Source organism: Oncorhynchus clarkii, chromosome 7 (genome assembly GCF_045791955.1).
Source record: "Oncorhynchus clarkii lewisi isolate Uvic-CL-2024 chromosome 7, UVic_Ocla_1.0, whole genome shotgun sequence".
Classification (NCBI taxonomy): domain Eukaryota; kingdom Metazoa; phylum Chordata; class Actinopteri; order Salmoniformes; family Salmonidae; genus Oncorhynchus; species Oncorhynchus clarkii.
The window spans coordinates 9,824,562-9,840,224 of NC_092153.1; the positions used below are offsets into that span (position 1 = coordinate 9,824,562).

Below are 15,663 nucleotides of genomic sequence, written 5' to 3' on the forward strand. Positions count from 1 at the left end.
CACAATGCATTCATGTGTAGAGAATGTGTTCAACACAAATGATATCATACGTGGTGGGACTAGTTCTTGATACTGATTTTGATAGTTTTAGAACAACATATATTTATTTAAACATAAATAAAACTATTCTGTAATATTCATTATATCAAACAAATCATGATAAAGAAAAAGTACAAAATCGTTGGAGGGCATGCCTGGAAAATAGTAGCTACTATTAGTAAATTGTCTTTACAGAAGAACAAAGTTGAAAGGGGTATTTAAAAAAAAGCATTTTAGCATCAAATCTTAACTGCCATGTAAAATGGTAAAGGACTATACAAGGAGATTGAAAGACAAGGCTGTGGACATTCAGTTGATAAAGTAAAACAAAATGGAAGTCGTGAATAAAAACAGTGAGACTGTCAAGGCAGTTGATATACAGTAAAACAAAATGGAAGTCGTGAATAAAAACAGTGAGACTGTAAAGGCAGTTGATAAAGTAAAACAAAATGGAAGTCGTGAATAAAAACAGTGAGACTGTCAAGGCAGTTGATATACAGTAAAACAAAATGGAAGTCGTGAATAAAAACAGTGAGACTGTAAAGGCAGTTGATATACAGTAAAACAAAATGGAAGTCGTGAATAAAAACAGTGAGACTGTAAAGGCAGTTGATATACAGTAAAACAAAATGGAAGTTGTGAATAAAAACAGTGAGACTGTAAAGGCAGTTGATATACAGTAAAACAAAATGGAAGTCGTGAATAAAAACAGTGAGACAGTAAAGGCAGTTGATATACAGTAAAACAAAATGAAAGTCGTAAATAAAAACAGTAGGAGAAAAATCTAGTTATACAAAAAGGTATGGGTTGTAAAAAGGCATTAAAATGCTCAATTAAGAGTGTTCCTGAGAGAAGTTGACAGACAGCACTGGTTTGGAACAGAACAGATAGGGCTATCATTTGAGATTGAGGTACTGAGGTAAAACATTGTCCCAGAACTCTTCCCCTTTCCCTGACCTCTGTTTGGACCCGTTACGTCTGGCCGCAGCATTCTGATGACTCTCCTGGCCTTCATTAGCTTTTCCTTTGTCAACCACCTCTTCTTCCTCCTCCTCATGTTTACTCTCCTCCTCCTCCTCTCTGGCTTCATTTTCTTCTTTCTCCTCCTCTTTTCCTTCTTCTTCCTCACCTTCACTCTCCTCCTCCTCTCCAGGTTCTTCTTCTTCCTCATCTTCACTCTCCTCCTCCTCCTCATCTTCACTCTCCTCCTCCTCTCCAGGTTTTTCTTCTTCTTCCTCATCATCTTCACTCTCCTCCTCCTCCTCTCCAGCTTCTTCCTCATCTTCACTCTCCTCCTCCTCTCCGGCTTCTTCTTCTTCATCCTCCTCCTCTTCACTCTTATCCTCCTCTTCCCTCTCCTCTGCAGTACTGCTCTCTTCCTCTCCTTCCTCTGTTCCACTGCCTGCCTCATTCTCACCTTCCTCCTCTACAGATCCTACACTCTCATCCTCTTCCTCACCTTCTTCTTCCTCTTTCTCTCCATCTTCTTCATCCTCCTCTTCATAATTTGATTCCTTACTCTTGCTCTCAGTGTCACTATGCGATACTTCCCCACTCTCTTCCTCCTCCTTGCTCTCTCCGCCCCCTTCTTCCTCCTCCTCCTCTCCCACACTCTCTCCCTCTCCTCCTACTGGGCTACTTGTCCCGTCACCCTCCTCCTCTCCCACACTCTCTCCCTCTCCCCCCACTGGGCTACTTGTCCCGTCACCCTCCTCCTCTCCCACACTCTCTCCCTCTCCCCCCACTGGGCTACTTGTCCCGTCACCCTCCTCCTCTTCCTCCAGTCCACTCTCCTCTTTCTCCGCATCCTCTAACTCACTTTCGTCTCCCTGATCTGTTTCAGTCTTACATGGCTCATCTCCTCCCTCGCTCTCCTCCTCTAATTCAGAGATCCCTCCATCCTCCCCCTCTACCTTCAACGTGTCATCATCCTCACTGTTTTCCTCATCTGTCACCTCATCACGGCTCTTGGCCACTCCTTTTCCACCCCCACTTTCTGCCCTCCTCATTCCAACCCCTCCCTCACTCTCTTCCTCTTCACCCTCACTCTCCTGCTTGGCCGGTGTCTGATCGTCGCTGCTCCCCGTCTCGTCTCCACTCTCCTCCCCTCTCCTCTCCTCCTGTTCTCTGTTGTCTGGGGGACCAGAGTAGGACCTGCATTGCTCCTCCTCCACCCCCTGATCAGAGCTCCCCTGGGCGGGGATGATGTTGATGCGGACTGCTGTTCTCTTGCCTCCTGGTTCGGAGGATGCAGATGACTGGCTCCAGGAAGACTGGGCGTCCTCAGCACTCTGTCTGCTGAACCTCTGGGCCCTGCTCTGACTCCGGACTGACTCACTGCCTGAGGGAGAACCAAACTGTCTGGCTGTCACTAGCCCCACACCTGACCCCAGAAAGGACACTCCGGTCAGTAAGCTGCGCAGCGGTGTCTGTTCAGGTGGCTCAGTCTTCGGTTTGCTCTTTTCTCTTTCTGTCTTTTCATTCATAATTTTTTGTGGCACTTCAGACACCAGGTCTGGTTCAGTTGTCTTGTCCACAGGCAGTGCATCAGCTAGCTTAAGGCCTTGTGAATGTCTGCCACTCTTTCTATCTGGTGTCCTCCTAACAGCTACATGTTGACTTTTCACCATTGTAGATATAGAGTTGACCTCTAAGAGAGTCTTTTTGACCTCTGCACTTTGACCTTTGGCTGCCCCCTTTATTTGGATTGCCTTAGAATCCACGACAAATCTCTCCCTCACTTTTCTCTCAACTGCTAACAGTTGTTTTTTCTGTGCGGACGGACAGGGTTTGGACTTGGCCGTGCTAATGTCCCCTATGCTGGATGGCTTGGCAGGGCCAGCCTTCGGCTCAGCAGGCTTTATCGCCTCCAGAGCCACAACGAGGTTCTCCTTGCCACTGCCTTTGCCCTGGGCAGCCCTGTGGCGCGGTCTCTTCTCTACCACCAGAGACCTGTCACTGGAGCTCCTCAGCAGCTCTGTGGGCAGTGCCCCCCACGGGGTGGGATCCACCCTCCTAGGGGTACAGAGTTCTGGCTGTTCCCTAGCCTTACCATGCCCTTTCACAAGCTTACCCTTCCTCTATCACCAGCGCCAGGAAGCAGAGGATGAAGAAAATATGAAATAGTTAGAGGAAAATAGTAAACATGCAGAGAAAACAGAGTGAAGAACTCAATAGAGCTCAACGCTGAAAGAAAAACACAGGCAGATGGTAGATAGTCACTGTAAATGGTACAGGGAAGCAGAATGGCTAGCGTGACGTAAATGAAAGTGTACGTCCCTGAGTTCCTCAGTCAGACCGTCCCTTGTTCAGGAAGACATATTGATAGTTGCGAGTAATTTTGCAAGGAGCTTGCTGGTCGGTGCGCAGAGGCTGCTTGATCATAATAAGAAAACTCCTGTTGACAGTTATGCTGTGTGTGCATCTTACCTTCTGTACAGGGGACAACGTCAACGTCTTGTCACTGGGGTCCATTTTCATCACATGAGTCTGCCACAAAGAAGAGACTTTTGTTCAGAACTTTTGTGATAACTTCTGTATGAAAGCTCCACAGAATGTACAGGACAGAATTGGGTCAGAGTTGGTGACTCACCATGTTGAGGAAGTCCGTGGTGTCTCCCAGATCTTTAACACTCTCGTTGTCCATCATGTTCTCCACAGTGCTGCTGTCTCCCTCATCCCTTCCCTTCTCAGCTGACCTCTTTTCTGCCACCAACAAAATATCACAAGAATCTTTTCACTTCTTAAAAAGGAATATGTAGTCTCAAGAGAAGTTAGGAGAAATGTGAACAGTTGCATTGTGATGTGATAATGAAAAAGGGACCATGCTAGCTGTTGAAAATGCAATGCTTCACCAAGGAATATGTGTGTTTTCTAAATAGTTCAACAATCGAAACAGATATGCTTGCAATGTAATGTAATGCAATGTAGTTCAGTGTAGATACCCTTCTTGTTAGACCCAGTGCTCCTGTGTTGGTGAATGCCGTTGTGCACCTTTCTGTTGGTTAGCTCCTTGGGGGGCAGACTGGAGGGGATGGTCTGGCTGGACACGGGCAGGGGTGCGGAGGTATTGAGGTGTCCGGACGTCAGGGGGGGCAGGGTTCGGAACATGAGCCCAAACTGCTCCGGGGAACGCTCCTGAAACAGAGAACACAGGGTTAGTTAGCTGTGTTAGCTTAGCTAGCTTACTTATATCCACTACTTGTTAGGCCCATGATTAGGCTCCATGTTGTTACTTATATCCACTACTTGTTAGGCCCATGATTAGGCTCCATGTTGTTACTTATATCCACTACTTGTTAGGCCCATGATTAGGCTCCATGTTGTTACTTATATCCACTACTTGTTAGGCCCATGATTAGGCTCCATGTTGTTACTTATATCCACTACTTGTTAGGCCCATGATTAGGCTCCAGGTTGTTACTTATATCCACTACTTGTTAGGCCCATGATTAGGCTCCAGGTTGTTACTTATATCCACTACTTGTTAGGCCCATGATTAGGCTCCAGGTTGTTACTTATATCCACTACTTGTTAGGCCCATGATTAGGCTCCAGGTTGTTACTTATATCCACTACTTGTTAGGCCCATGATTAGGCTCCAGGTTGTTACTTATATCCACTACTTGTTAGGCCCATGATTATGCTCCATGTTGTTACTTATATCCTCTACTTGTTAGGCCCATGATTAGGCTCCAGGTTGTTACTTATATCCACTACTTGTTAGGCCCATGATTAGGCTCCATGTTGTTATTCATCTCCACTACCTGTTAGGCCCATAATTAGGCTCCTTGTTGACAGTGCTAAAAGGTGAAGGACGTCTAGTTAGAGATCTCCTTAGAGAACCAGGCCGCTAACATTAAAACAAACACTGACTCAATAGTTTCAGACAACTATCTGAGGAACTAGACCGCAACATCCCAGGGACATGTGGCGGTTCAGGGACTGGATGTTGAGACTCCCAACACTCCCACTTTTACATGTGTGGACCCCCAAGCCAGTACCCAGTACCCACCCTCTCTCTCCTCCTGACCCGGGCAGAGAGGCTACTGTTCAGGGTAGCAGGGGTGGATAGGAGGGTGTCCCCTAAGAGCTCTGTGTAGGACTTCTCCAGGTAGTCCTCTGTGACATCATTCTCCTCCAGAGTCACTTCCTGACAGCTCTTGTCTCTGGGCTTGGCTAGAACCAGCATGTGGCAACCTCCGCATGTCACCTGGAACAAAGACAACATGTAATTGACCTGAATCTTGTACTAGACAAAATTATAAGATAAGACTGGATGCCCAACTATCATCCCTTTTTTACGGTTTCAGGGAAAAATCTAAACTTGAGATAAATGTGCAAAACTTTCAATTTGGCATCAGCCATGCTATGATGTCAAAGTGAAATTCTCAAATTACAATTCAGCCTTCAGTTGAAAACATGAGGTACAGTTGAAGTCGGAAGTTAACACACTTAGGTTGGAGGCATTAAAACTCGTATTTCAACCACTCCACAAATCTACTTTGTGCATGACACCAGTCATTTTTCCAACAATTGTTTACAGACATTATTTCACTGTATCACAATTCCAGTGGGTCAGAAGTTTACATACACTAAGTTGACTGTGCATTTAAACAGCTTAGAAAATTCAAGAAAATTATGCCATGGCTTTAGAAGCTTCTGATAGGCTAATTGACGTCATTTGTGTCAATTGGAGGTGTACCTGTGGATGTATTTCAAGGCCTACCTTCAAACTCAGTGCCTCTTTGCTTGACATCATGAGAAAATCAAAAGAAATCAGCCAAGACCTCAGAAAAAAATATTGAAGACCTCCACAAGTCTGGTTCATTCTTGGGAGCAATTTCCAAACGCCTGAATGTTTGGCCCACATTCATCTGTACAAACAATAATATGCAAGTACCAACACCTTGGGACCATGCAGCCGTCATGCATTCTGTCTCCTAGAAATGAACGTACTTTGGTGTGAAAAGTGCAAATCAATCCCAGAACAACAGCAAAAGACCTTGTGAAGATGTTGGAGGAAACAGGTACAAAAGTATCTATATCCACAGTAAAACGAGTCCTATATCGACATAACCTGAAAGGCTGCTCAGCAAGGAAGAAACCACTGCTCCAAAAACGACATAAAAAAAAGCCAGACTACGGTTTGCAACTGCACATGGGGACAACGGCTGTACTTTTTGGAGAAATGTCCTCTGGTCTGATGAAACAAAGATAGAACTGTTTGGCCATAATGACCATTGTTATGTTTGGAGGGAAAAGGGGGAGGCTTGCAAGCTGAAGAACACCATCCCAACCGTGAAGCACGGGGTGGCAGCATCATGTTGTGGGGGTGCTTTGCTGCAGAACGGACTGGTGAACTTCACAAAATAGATGGCATCATGAGGAATTAAAAATTATGTGGATATATTGAAGCAAAATCTCAAGACATCAGTCAGGAAGTTAAAGCTTGGTCGCAAATGAGTCTTCCAAACGGACAATGACCCCAAGCATACTTCCAAATTTGTGGCAAAATGGCTTAAGGACAACAACGTCAAGGTATTGGAGTAGCCATCACAAAGCCTTAACCTCAATCCTATAGAACATTTGTGGGCAGAACTGAAAAAGCGTGCGCAATCAAGGAGGCCTACAAACCTGACTCAGTCACACCAGCTCTGTCAGGAGGAATGGGCCAAAATTCACCCAACTTATTGTGGGAAACTTGTGGAAGGCTACCCGAAATGTTTGGCCCACGGTAAACAATTTAAAGGCAATACTACCAAATACTAATTGAGTGCATGTAAAACCTGAGCCACTGGAAATAAAAGCTGAAATAAATCACTCTACTATTATTCTGACATTTCACATTCTTAAAATAAAGTGGTGATCCTAACTGACCTAAAACAGACTTTTTACTAGGATTAAATGTCAGCAATTGTGAAAAACTGAGTTTAAATGTATTTGGCTAAGGTGTATGTAAACTTCCGACTTCAACTGTACATACCGCTTGGACGTTGTACTTGAGGAAGCGTGGACAGAGAGTGGGCTTGAATTGATTGGTGAAGTTCTCCTCTCCCAGACCCAGCTTCCCATGTCTCCCGTCCCCAAAGGTATAGAGAAGACCATTGTCTGAAACCATGACAACTACATGTCAGTCAACTTAATAGACGCGGGCAATGTTATCATGGCAAATGGCAATGGAGTTTATCCATAAAATGCTAGTACCACTGTTGTATAAAAGTTTGCACATTTACAATGTCTTTGTAACATTTTCTGAATTATAACTGTTTTGGGGTGAAAATTGTGTCCGCTAAGCCTGTTTACCTGAGATGACAGCAGTGTGGTTCTCCCCACACATCACCTGACATACTCGGCCCTTCCTGAAGTGTTCCACCGCTCTGGGCAGCCTGGCCTCAAAGATGAAGGTCCCCTGGCCCAGCTGACCAAACTGACCCAGGCCAAAGGTGTACAGGTCCTCCTCTAGAGTCAAATGAAACACAGCGCTACATGGTTTACCCACTATCTCCTGATGCTTTGTCCCATAGAGAAAAACCCCAGACAGTTTCATTACACATACAGTGCCTTGCGAAAGTATTCGGCCCCCTTGAACTTTGCGACCTTTTGCCACATTTCAGGCTTCAAACATAAAGATATAAAACTGTATTTTTTTGTGAAGAATCAACAACAAGTGGGACACAATCATGAAGTGGAACGACATTTATTGGATATTTCAAACTTTTTTAACAAATCAAAAACTGAAAAATTGGGCGTGCAAAATTATTCAGCCCCTTTACTTTCAGTGCAGCAAACTCTCTCCAGAAGTTCAGTGAGGATCTCTGAATGATCCAATGTTGACCTAAATGACTAATGATGATAAATACAATCCACCTGTGTGTAATCAAGTCTCCGTATAAATGCACCTGCACTGTGAGTCTCAGAGGTCCGTCAAAAGCGCAGAGAGCATCATGAAGAACAAGAAACACACCAGGCAGGTCCGAGATACTGTTGTAAAGAAGTTTAAAGCCGGATTTGGATACAAAAAGATTTCCCAAGCTTTAAACATCCCAAGGAGCACTGTGCAAGTGATAATATTGAAATGGAAGGAGTATCAGACCACTGCAAATCTACCAAGACCTGGCCGTCCCTCTAAACTTTCAGCGCATACAAGGAGAAGACTGATCAGAGATGCAGCCAAGAGGCCCATGATCACTCTGGATGAACTGCAGAGATCTACAGCTGAGGTGGGAGACTCTGTCCATAGGACAACAATCAGTCGTATATTGCACAAATCTGGCCTTTATGGAAGAGTGGCAAGAAGAAAGCCATTTCTTAAAGATATCCATAAAAAGTGTTGTTTAAAGTTTGCCACAAGCCACCTGGGAGACACACCAAACATGTGGAAGAAGGTGCTCTGGTCAGATGAAACCAAAATTGAACTTTTTGGCAACAATGCAAAACGTTATGTTTGGCGTAAAAGCAACACAGCTCATCACCCTGAACATTTCATCCCCACTGTCAAACATGGTGGTGGCAGCATCATGGTTTGGGCCTGCTTTTCTTCAGCAGGGACAGGGAAGATGGTTAAAATTGATGGGAAGATGGATGGAGCCAAATACAGGACCATTCTGGAAGAAAACCTGATGGAGTCTGCAAAAGACCTGAGACTGGGACGGAGATTTGTCTTCCAACAAGACAATGATCCAAAACATAAAGCAAAATCTACAATGGAATGGTTCAAAAATAAACATATCCAGGTGTTAGAATGGCCAAGTCAAAGTCCAGACCTGAATCCAATCGAGAATCTGTGGAAAGAACTGAAAACTGCTGTTCACAAATGCTCTCCATCCAACCTCACTGAGCTCGAGCTGTTTTGCAAGGAGGAATGGGAAAAAATGTCAGTCTCTCGATGTGCAAAACTGATAGAGACATACCCCAAGCGACTTACAGCTGTAATCGCAGCAAAATGTGGCGCTACAAAGTATTAACTTAAGGGGGCTGAATAATTTTGCACGCCCAATTTTTCAGTTTTTGATTTGTTAAAAAAGTTTGAAATATCCAATAAATGTCGTTCCACTTCATGATTGTGTCCCACTTGTTGTTGATTCTTCACAAAGAAATACAGTTTTATATCTTTATGTTTGAAGCCTGAAATGTGGCAAAAGGTCGCAAAGTTCAAGGGGGCCGAATACTTTCGCAAGGCACTGTATAAAACATAAAAGTAGTACACAACCATAAACAGGTTCAACAAAATCTTATAACAATGTGCATTTAGACTTTACACAACCTACCTTCACTATTTGGATAAATACGAGCATTTTAAGGACACTTTCAAAGTGGGACCAAAACCTGTTCATGGGACATGCTGAAAGCCACAGCCTTGTGAGAGTCAACTGTCCACTGGTTGACACCAAGCTGCCTACCTGTCACAGCCACGGTGTGCCCGCCTCCACATGCCACCTGGGTCACCTGGTCTGTGATGCCCTTCACCAGCTGGGGCATGCGGTGTCCATCGAGCTGACCCGTGGCCAGGCCCAGTTTGCCGCTGTCGCACTCCCCAAATGTGTACAGGCCCCCGTCAACTGTGACAAAAGAGATTCCCTGTTGATTAATTGCATTAACATATTTACCTATTTTTATTTCTATATCTAGACATTATTCTACCAACCCAAGAAAAATGACATGTTCATACACAATGGGGTAACTCCCTATTCCTACAAAGTTGTGGAATCATGTGACCTGCCACACTGACAGTGCTGAAGTAGGCTATGCCATTGTCCCCTCACCAGTGACGAAGGCAGAGTGGTAGTACCCACAGGACACCCAGGCCACTGGCCGACCCACAGTGACCTCCTGGGGGGTCAGGGCACTGCTCTCCTTTCCCAGGCCGATCTGACCCTCAGTGTTGTCACCCCACATGAACAGCGTCCCACTCTCTAGAACAAGGACATCATCACCGTGATTATTTCCAGCAAAAACCAGGTGAGGAGGAGCAACAGAAATATAGACAGTTGATAGTAAATTAGTGCAACTCTGGCCTATGAAGTAAAAATGTTTGTCATCAATATGAACCAGAAGACACTCATAGTTGTAACTCAGAGGTTGTGACTTATAACGGGAGAGTCTTACCTGTGAGGGCAGCAGAGGTGTTGGAGCCGGCAGCAAGCATTTTGACTGGTCCATGTGAACTGAAGAAGTCCACCAATTGGAAGGCTGTCCTCTCCTCACAGTCTCCCAGACCTAGCTGACCTTCGTTGTTTCCACCGGTAGAGTACACGTTTCCCCGAGCTGTGGACAGGACACATACATGAATCAGTCTCAGTTCTACTACCACAAGGATTATAATATAAAACATTAAAGGCAAAACTTCACTTTCCTGTGTTTAATATATATATATATATATATACACACACACACACACATCACATACACCACACACAAGGTCAAAAGTTTTAGAACAACTATGCATTCAAGGGTTTTACTTTATTTTTACTATTTTCTACATTACAAAATAATAGTGAAAACATCAACACCATGAAATAACACATATGGAATCATGTAGTAACCAAAAAAGTGTTAAAGAAAATCAAAATATATTTTCTATTTTAGATTCTTCAAAGTAGCCACCCTTTGCCTTGATGACAGCTTTGCACACTCTTGGCATTCTCTCAACCAGCTTCATGAGGAAGTCACCTGGAATGCATTTCAATTAACAGGTGTGCCTTGTTAAAAGTTCATTTGTGGAATTTATGTCCTTCTTAATGCATTTGAGCCAATCAGTTGTTTTGTGACACGGTATGGGTGGTATACAGAAGATGGCCCTAATTTGTAAAAGACAAAGTACATATTAAGGCAAGAACAGCTCAAATAAGCAAAGCGAAACGATAGTCCATCATTACTTTAAGACATGAAAGACGGAAAATGTCAAGAACTTTGGAAGTTACTTCAAGTGCAGTCGCAATGAGTAGGTGTGTCCAAACTGTCTGTATGTCTGTATGTCTGTCTGTATGTATGTACACTACTGTTCAAAAGCTTGGGGTCACTTAGAAATGTCCTCATTTTTGAAAGAAAAGCCAATTTTTTGTCCATTAAAATAACATAAAATTGATCAGAAATACAGTGTAGACATTGTTAATGTTGTAAATGACTATTGTAGCTGGAAATTTTTAATGGAATATCTACATAGGCGTACAGAGGCCCATTATCAGCAACCATCACTCCTGTGTTCCAATGGCACGTTGTGTTTGCTAATCCAAGTTTATCATTTTAAAAGGCTAATTGATCATTAGAAAACTATTTTGCAATTATGTTTGCACAGCTGAAAACTGTTGTTCTGATTAAAGAAGCAATAAAACTGCCCTTCTTTAGACTAGTTGTGTATCTGGAGCAGCAACATATGTGGGTTCGATTACAGGCTCAAAATGGCCAGAAACAAAGAACTTTCTTCTGAAACTCGGTAAAAGGCCTACTTAAAGGCATAGTCCTTGCAGGACACAAAGAGTCAACTTTCACTTAGTAATATGATCATAATTTGGTACATGTCATCATTTATATTGTACCTGTGGTCATAACTGTGTACTTACAAGTGTAAACTATAGTGTGATTTCTTCCACAGGCTGCAAGCCGCACCTTTTCAGACTTCAAAGCTTAGAGAAAGACAAGAATGAGAAAGACACCCATTTTCAGATTGCAATCAGCCACAATAGCAGGCCAACCCTCTCTTTCGCTCCTCTGCTGCCCTCCTGCTCGGGAGATTAGATTATTCCAAATTACAGACCCCTCCAGATTGGGATTACAGCAGTGACAAATCTCTCTTTGTCTCCTGCTACTAGTATACCCATTCACAATTTACAAAACAACAGCATCATTACTTAGTTTAAGCCACAGAAAATCCAGCTAATTTTGTGGGGGAAAAACATCATTGGGCATTTGATTTCAGTAGCTATATTGTCTGTCGTTGTCCCTCACTCCCTCTTGTCTAGTACATTCAAGGGGAGATGACAGCAATACAAGAGAGTACTGCTTTTGACCCAAAACAAAGGGAGAGCAATTTAGACCCACCTTTCACACAAGTGGGCTTGTTCACCATGGTCTTTGATCCCAAACCCAGCTGACCCCAGTTGTTACTGCCAAACATGAAAAGCTTGCCATTCTCTGTTGAAAAATAAATAAATAAAACCACTTGAGAAAGCTACAGGAACAGCGACATTAATACTAATAGAAGCTGCAGTTGAGCAGCATTTCATTTGCATAACAATTTATTTGAAATGTGTGATAGGTGTGTTAGCAAATTATTTTATCTTACTTCAGGTGTTGCATGTTCTTCAGAATTGCAGGCCCATTTTCATATGGCTCTGATCACTACCATCAAACGTAATCAGTCACTGACCTGTTATCAATGCTGTGTGCTCATCCCCACAGGCGACTTTCAGAGGTACATCATTTTTCAGCCAAAATTTACTGGGGACGTTATCTGCAAATTTGCTTTTTCCAAAGGTGAAGACTGCTCCCGTTTCTGTTAGAACACAAACAACATCGATCACATTTCAAACAGCTAGATAGCCGGCTAATTTTTTATTTTATTTTTTTTATTTTACCTTTATTTAACCAGGCAAGTCAGTTAAGAACAAATTCTTATTTTCAATGACGGCCTGGGAACAGTGGGTTAACTGCCTGTTCAGGGGCAGAACGACAGATTTGTACCTTGTCAGCTCGGGGGTTTGAACTCGCAACCTTCCGGTTACTAGTCCAACGCTCTAACCACTAGGCTACCCAGTCATGCCCATCTAGCCATGACTGTGTAATAATACACAGTCATGGCTAGATGGGATACAAATTGACGTGAAATTATGCATTTTAGCTAACCCTAACCCAACCTTTTATTTTTTAAATTTAACTAGGCAAGTCAGTTAACTACAAATTCTTATTTACAATGACTGCCTACCCCGGCCAAACCGGTGGACCAATTACAACGCTGGACCAATTGTGCGCTGCCCTATGAGACTCCCAATCACGGCCGGATGTGATAGAGCCTGGATTTGAACCAGTGATTGTATGGACGCCTCTTGCACTAAGATGCATTGCATTAGGCCGCTGCACCACTCGGGAGCCCGAAAAGTTCCAATACAGCCATTTTATTTTTATCTTAATATCAAATTATTTCTGGGTAACAACGAAGTACCTTAATGTGATTGTTTTCAATTAAAATAGACAAAAATAAACAAAAATTGTTTGCAAATACTAGCAATTTTTCAAACAATTTAACTAGGACTGTCGGTGTGGTCTGAATGGGGAGGGGAAAACTGAAAAAACACTAGCTGTTATTGGCAGAGGTTTGGAACTCTTTCTTATTGGTGTTTTAACTAATTTACCCCCAAACTCCATCCCACCAAAGCAGGCTGAAATTACAAGTGTGCTTTTTCAAACAGCTAAAAGGGCATTGTCATAATTTCCACAATTTCACAGTATTATTGCAACCTCATAGTATGGAAATATATATAAACAATGCTCAAAAAATTAAAGGGAACACTTAAACAACGCAATGTAACTCCAAGTCAATCACACTTCTGTGAAATCAAACTGTCCACTTAGGAAGCAACACTGATTGACAATAAATGTCACATGCTGTTGTGCAAATGGAATAGACAACAAGTGGAAATTATAGGCAATTAGCAAGACACCTCCAATAAAGGAGTGGTTCTGCAGGTGGTGACCACAGACCACTTCTCAGTTCCTATGCTTCCTGGCTGATGTTTTGGTCACTTTTGAATGCTGGCGGTGCTTTCACTCTAGTGGTAGCATGAGACGGAGTCTACAACCCACACAAGTGGCTCAGGTAGTGCAGCTCATCCAGGATGCCACATCAATGCGAGCTGTGGCAAGAAGGTTTGCTGTGTCTGTCAGCATAGTGTCCAGAGCATGGAGGCGCTACCAGGAGACAGGCCAGTACATCAGGAGACGTGGAGGAGGCCGTAGGAGGGCAACAACCCAGCAGCAGGACCGCTACCTCCACCTTTGTGCAAGGAGGAGCAGGAGGAGCACTGCCAGAGCCCTGCAAAATGACCTCCAGCAGGCCACAAATGTGCATGTGTCTGCTCAAACGGTCAGAAACAGACTCCATGAGGGTGGTATGAGGGCCCGACGTCCACAGGTGGGGGTTGTGCTTACACCCCAACACCGTGCAGGACAATTGGCATTTGCCATAGAACACCAAGATTGGCAAATTCGCCACTGGCGCCCTGTGCTCTTCACAGATGAAAGCAGGTTCACACTGAGCACAAGTGACAGACGTGACAGAGTCTGGAGACGCTGTGGAGAACGTTCTGCTGCCTGTAACATCCTCCAGCATGACCGGTTTGGCGGTGGGTCAGTCATGGTGTGGGGTGGCATTTCTTTGGGGGGCCGCACAGCCCTCCATGTGCTCGCCAGAGGTAGCCTGACTGCCATTAGGTACCGAGATGAGATCCTCAGACCCCTTGTGAGACCATATGCTGGTGCGGTTGGCCCTGGGTTCCTCCTAATGCAAGACAATGCTAGACCTCATGTGGCTGGAGTGTGTCAGCAGTTCCTGCAAGAGGAAGGCATTGATGCTATGGACTGGCCCGCCCGTTCCCCAGACTTGAATCCAATTGAGCACATCTGGGACATCATGTCTCGCTCCATCCACCAACGCCACGTTGCACCACAGACTGTCCAGGAGTTGGCGGATGCTTTAGTCCAGGTCTGGGAGGAGATCCCTCAGAAGACCATCCGCCACCTCATCAGGAGCATGCCCAGGCGTTGTAGGGAGGTCATACAGGCACGTGGAGGCCACACACACTACTGAACCTCATTTTGACTTGTTTTAAGTACATTACATCAAAGTTGGATCAGCCTTTAGTGTGGTTTTCCACTTTAATTTTGAGTGTGACTCCAAATCCAGACCTCCATGGGTTGATAAATTTGATTTCCATTGATAATTTTTGTGATTTTGTTGTCAGCACATTCAACTATGTAAAGAAAAAAGTATTTAATAAGAATATTTCAATCATTCAGATCTAGGATGTGTTATTTTAGTGTTCACTTTATTTTTTTGAGCAGTGTATATAAATAAAACACTGGGAAATCACGTTGTTGGCTGCACTGGCCCTTTAACCCAATTATCATAACCTGCTACTCAAAGTCCACTCTGATATAAACTGTATCCCATCTAGTCCAAAAACAATACACCACTAGAAGCTAATTTAGCTAGCTTACTACCTGTTAACCACATTATCAAAGATACTGATAACTTTTCCCTGTGACATTATTCTCCGTGACAGACGTAAACAACGGCGCACATGGAGGTTGTCCCTTGTTGCCAGCTAGTTAGCTAATTTTCACTAGTGTTATCCGCCTGGCTACTTTGCTCATGCGTGATAGTTTATGTTAGCTAGCACACTAGCACACTTGCTAACGTTAGCAAGCGATATATTTCATGTTCATTCCGAAACATTTTCAAAAGGGTGAATAATGTTAATTAGTTAACGTTAGCTATATAGCGAGCTATCTTACCAGGTATCTCGTCTTCTGTCTCCCCTGCCATCGTAATGTCAAATCGGCTTAGCAACTACACTACACAGGGTTAGCTGCTTCTATGCGTGTTGTGTGTTGTTTTCGTTCGAAACAA

At 43.7% G+C, this 15,663-nt stretch overlaps 1 protein-coding gene across 1 annotated transcript; it reads right to left on the reverse strand.

Annotated features, from left to right (window-relative positions):
* Nucleotides 1-731: 731 nt before the first annotated feature.
* Nucleotides 732-15,663, reverse strand: LOC139412854 (uncharacterized). Its single transcript, XM_071159601.1, has 15 exons — nt 15,549-15,663; nt 12,406-12,531; nt 12,078-12,170; nt 11,600-11,662; nt 10,146-10,304; nt 9,803-9,952; nt 9,440-9,598; nt 7,344-7,499; nt 7,024-7,148; nt 5,053-5,250; nt 3,984-4,176; nt 3,632-3,744; nt 3,469-3,528; nt 1,766-3,119; nt 732-1,654 (listed from the first exon to the last, which is right to left on the reverse strand). The coding sequence occupies exons 1-15, from the start codon at nt 15,577-15,579 to the stop codon at nt 936-938; spliced, it is 3,699 nt and encodes a 1,232-aa protein (XP_071015702.1). The 5' UTR covers nt 15,580-15,663; the 3' UTR covers nt 732-935.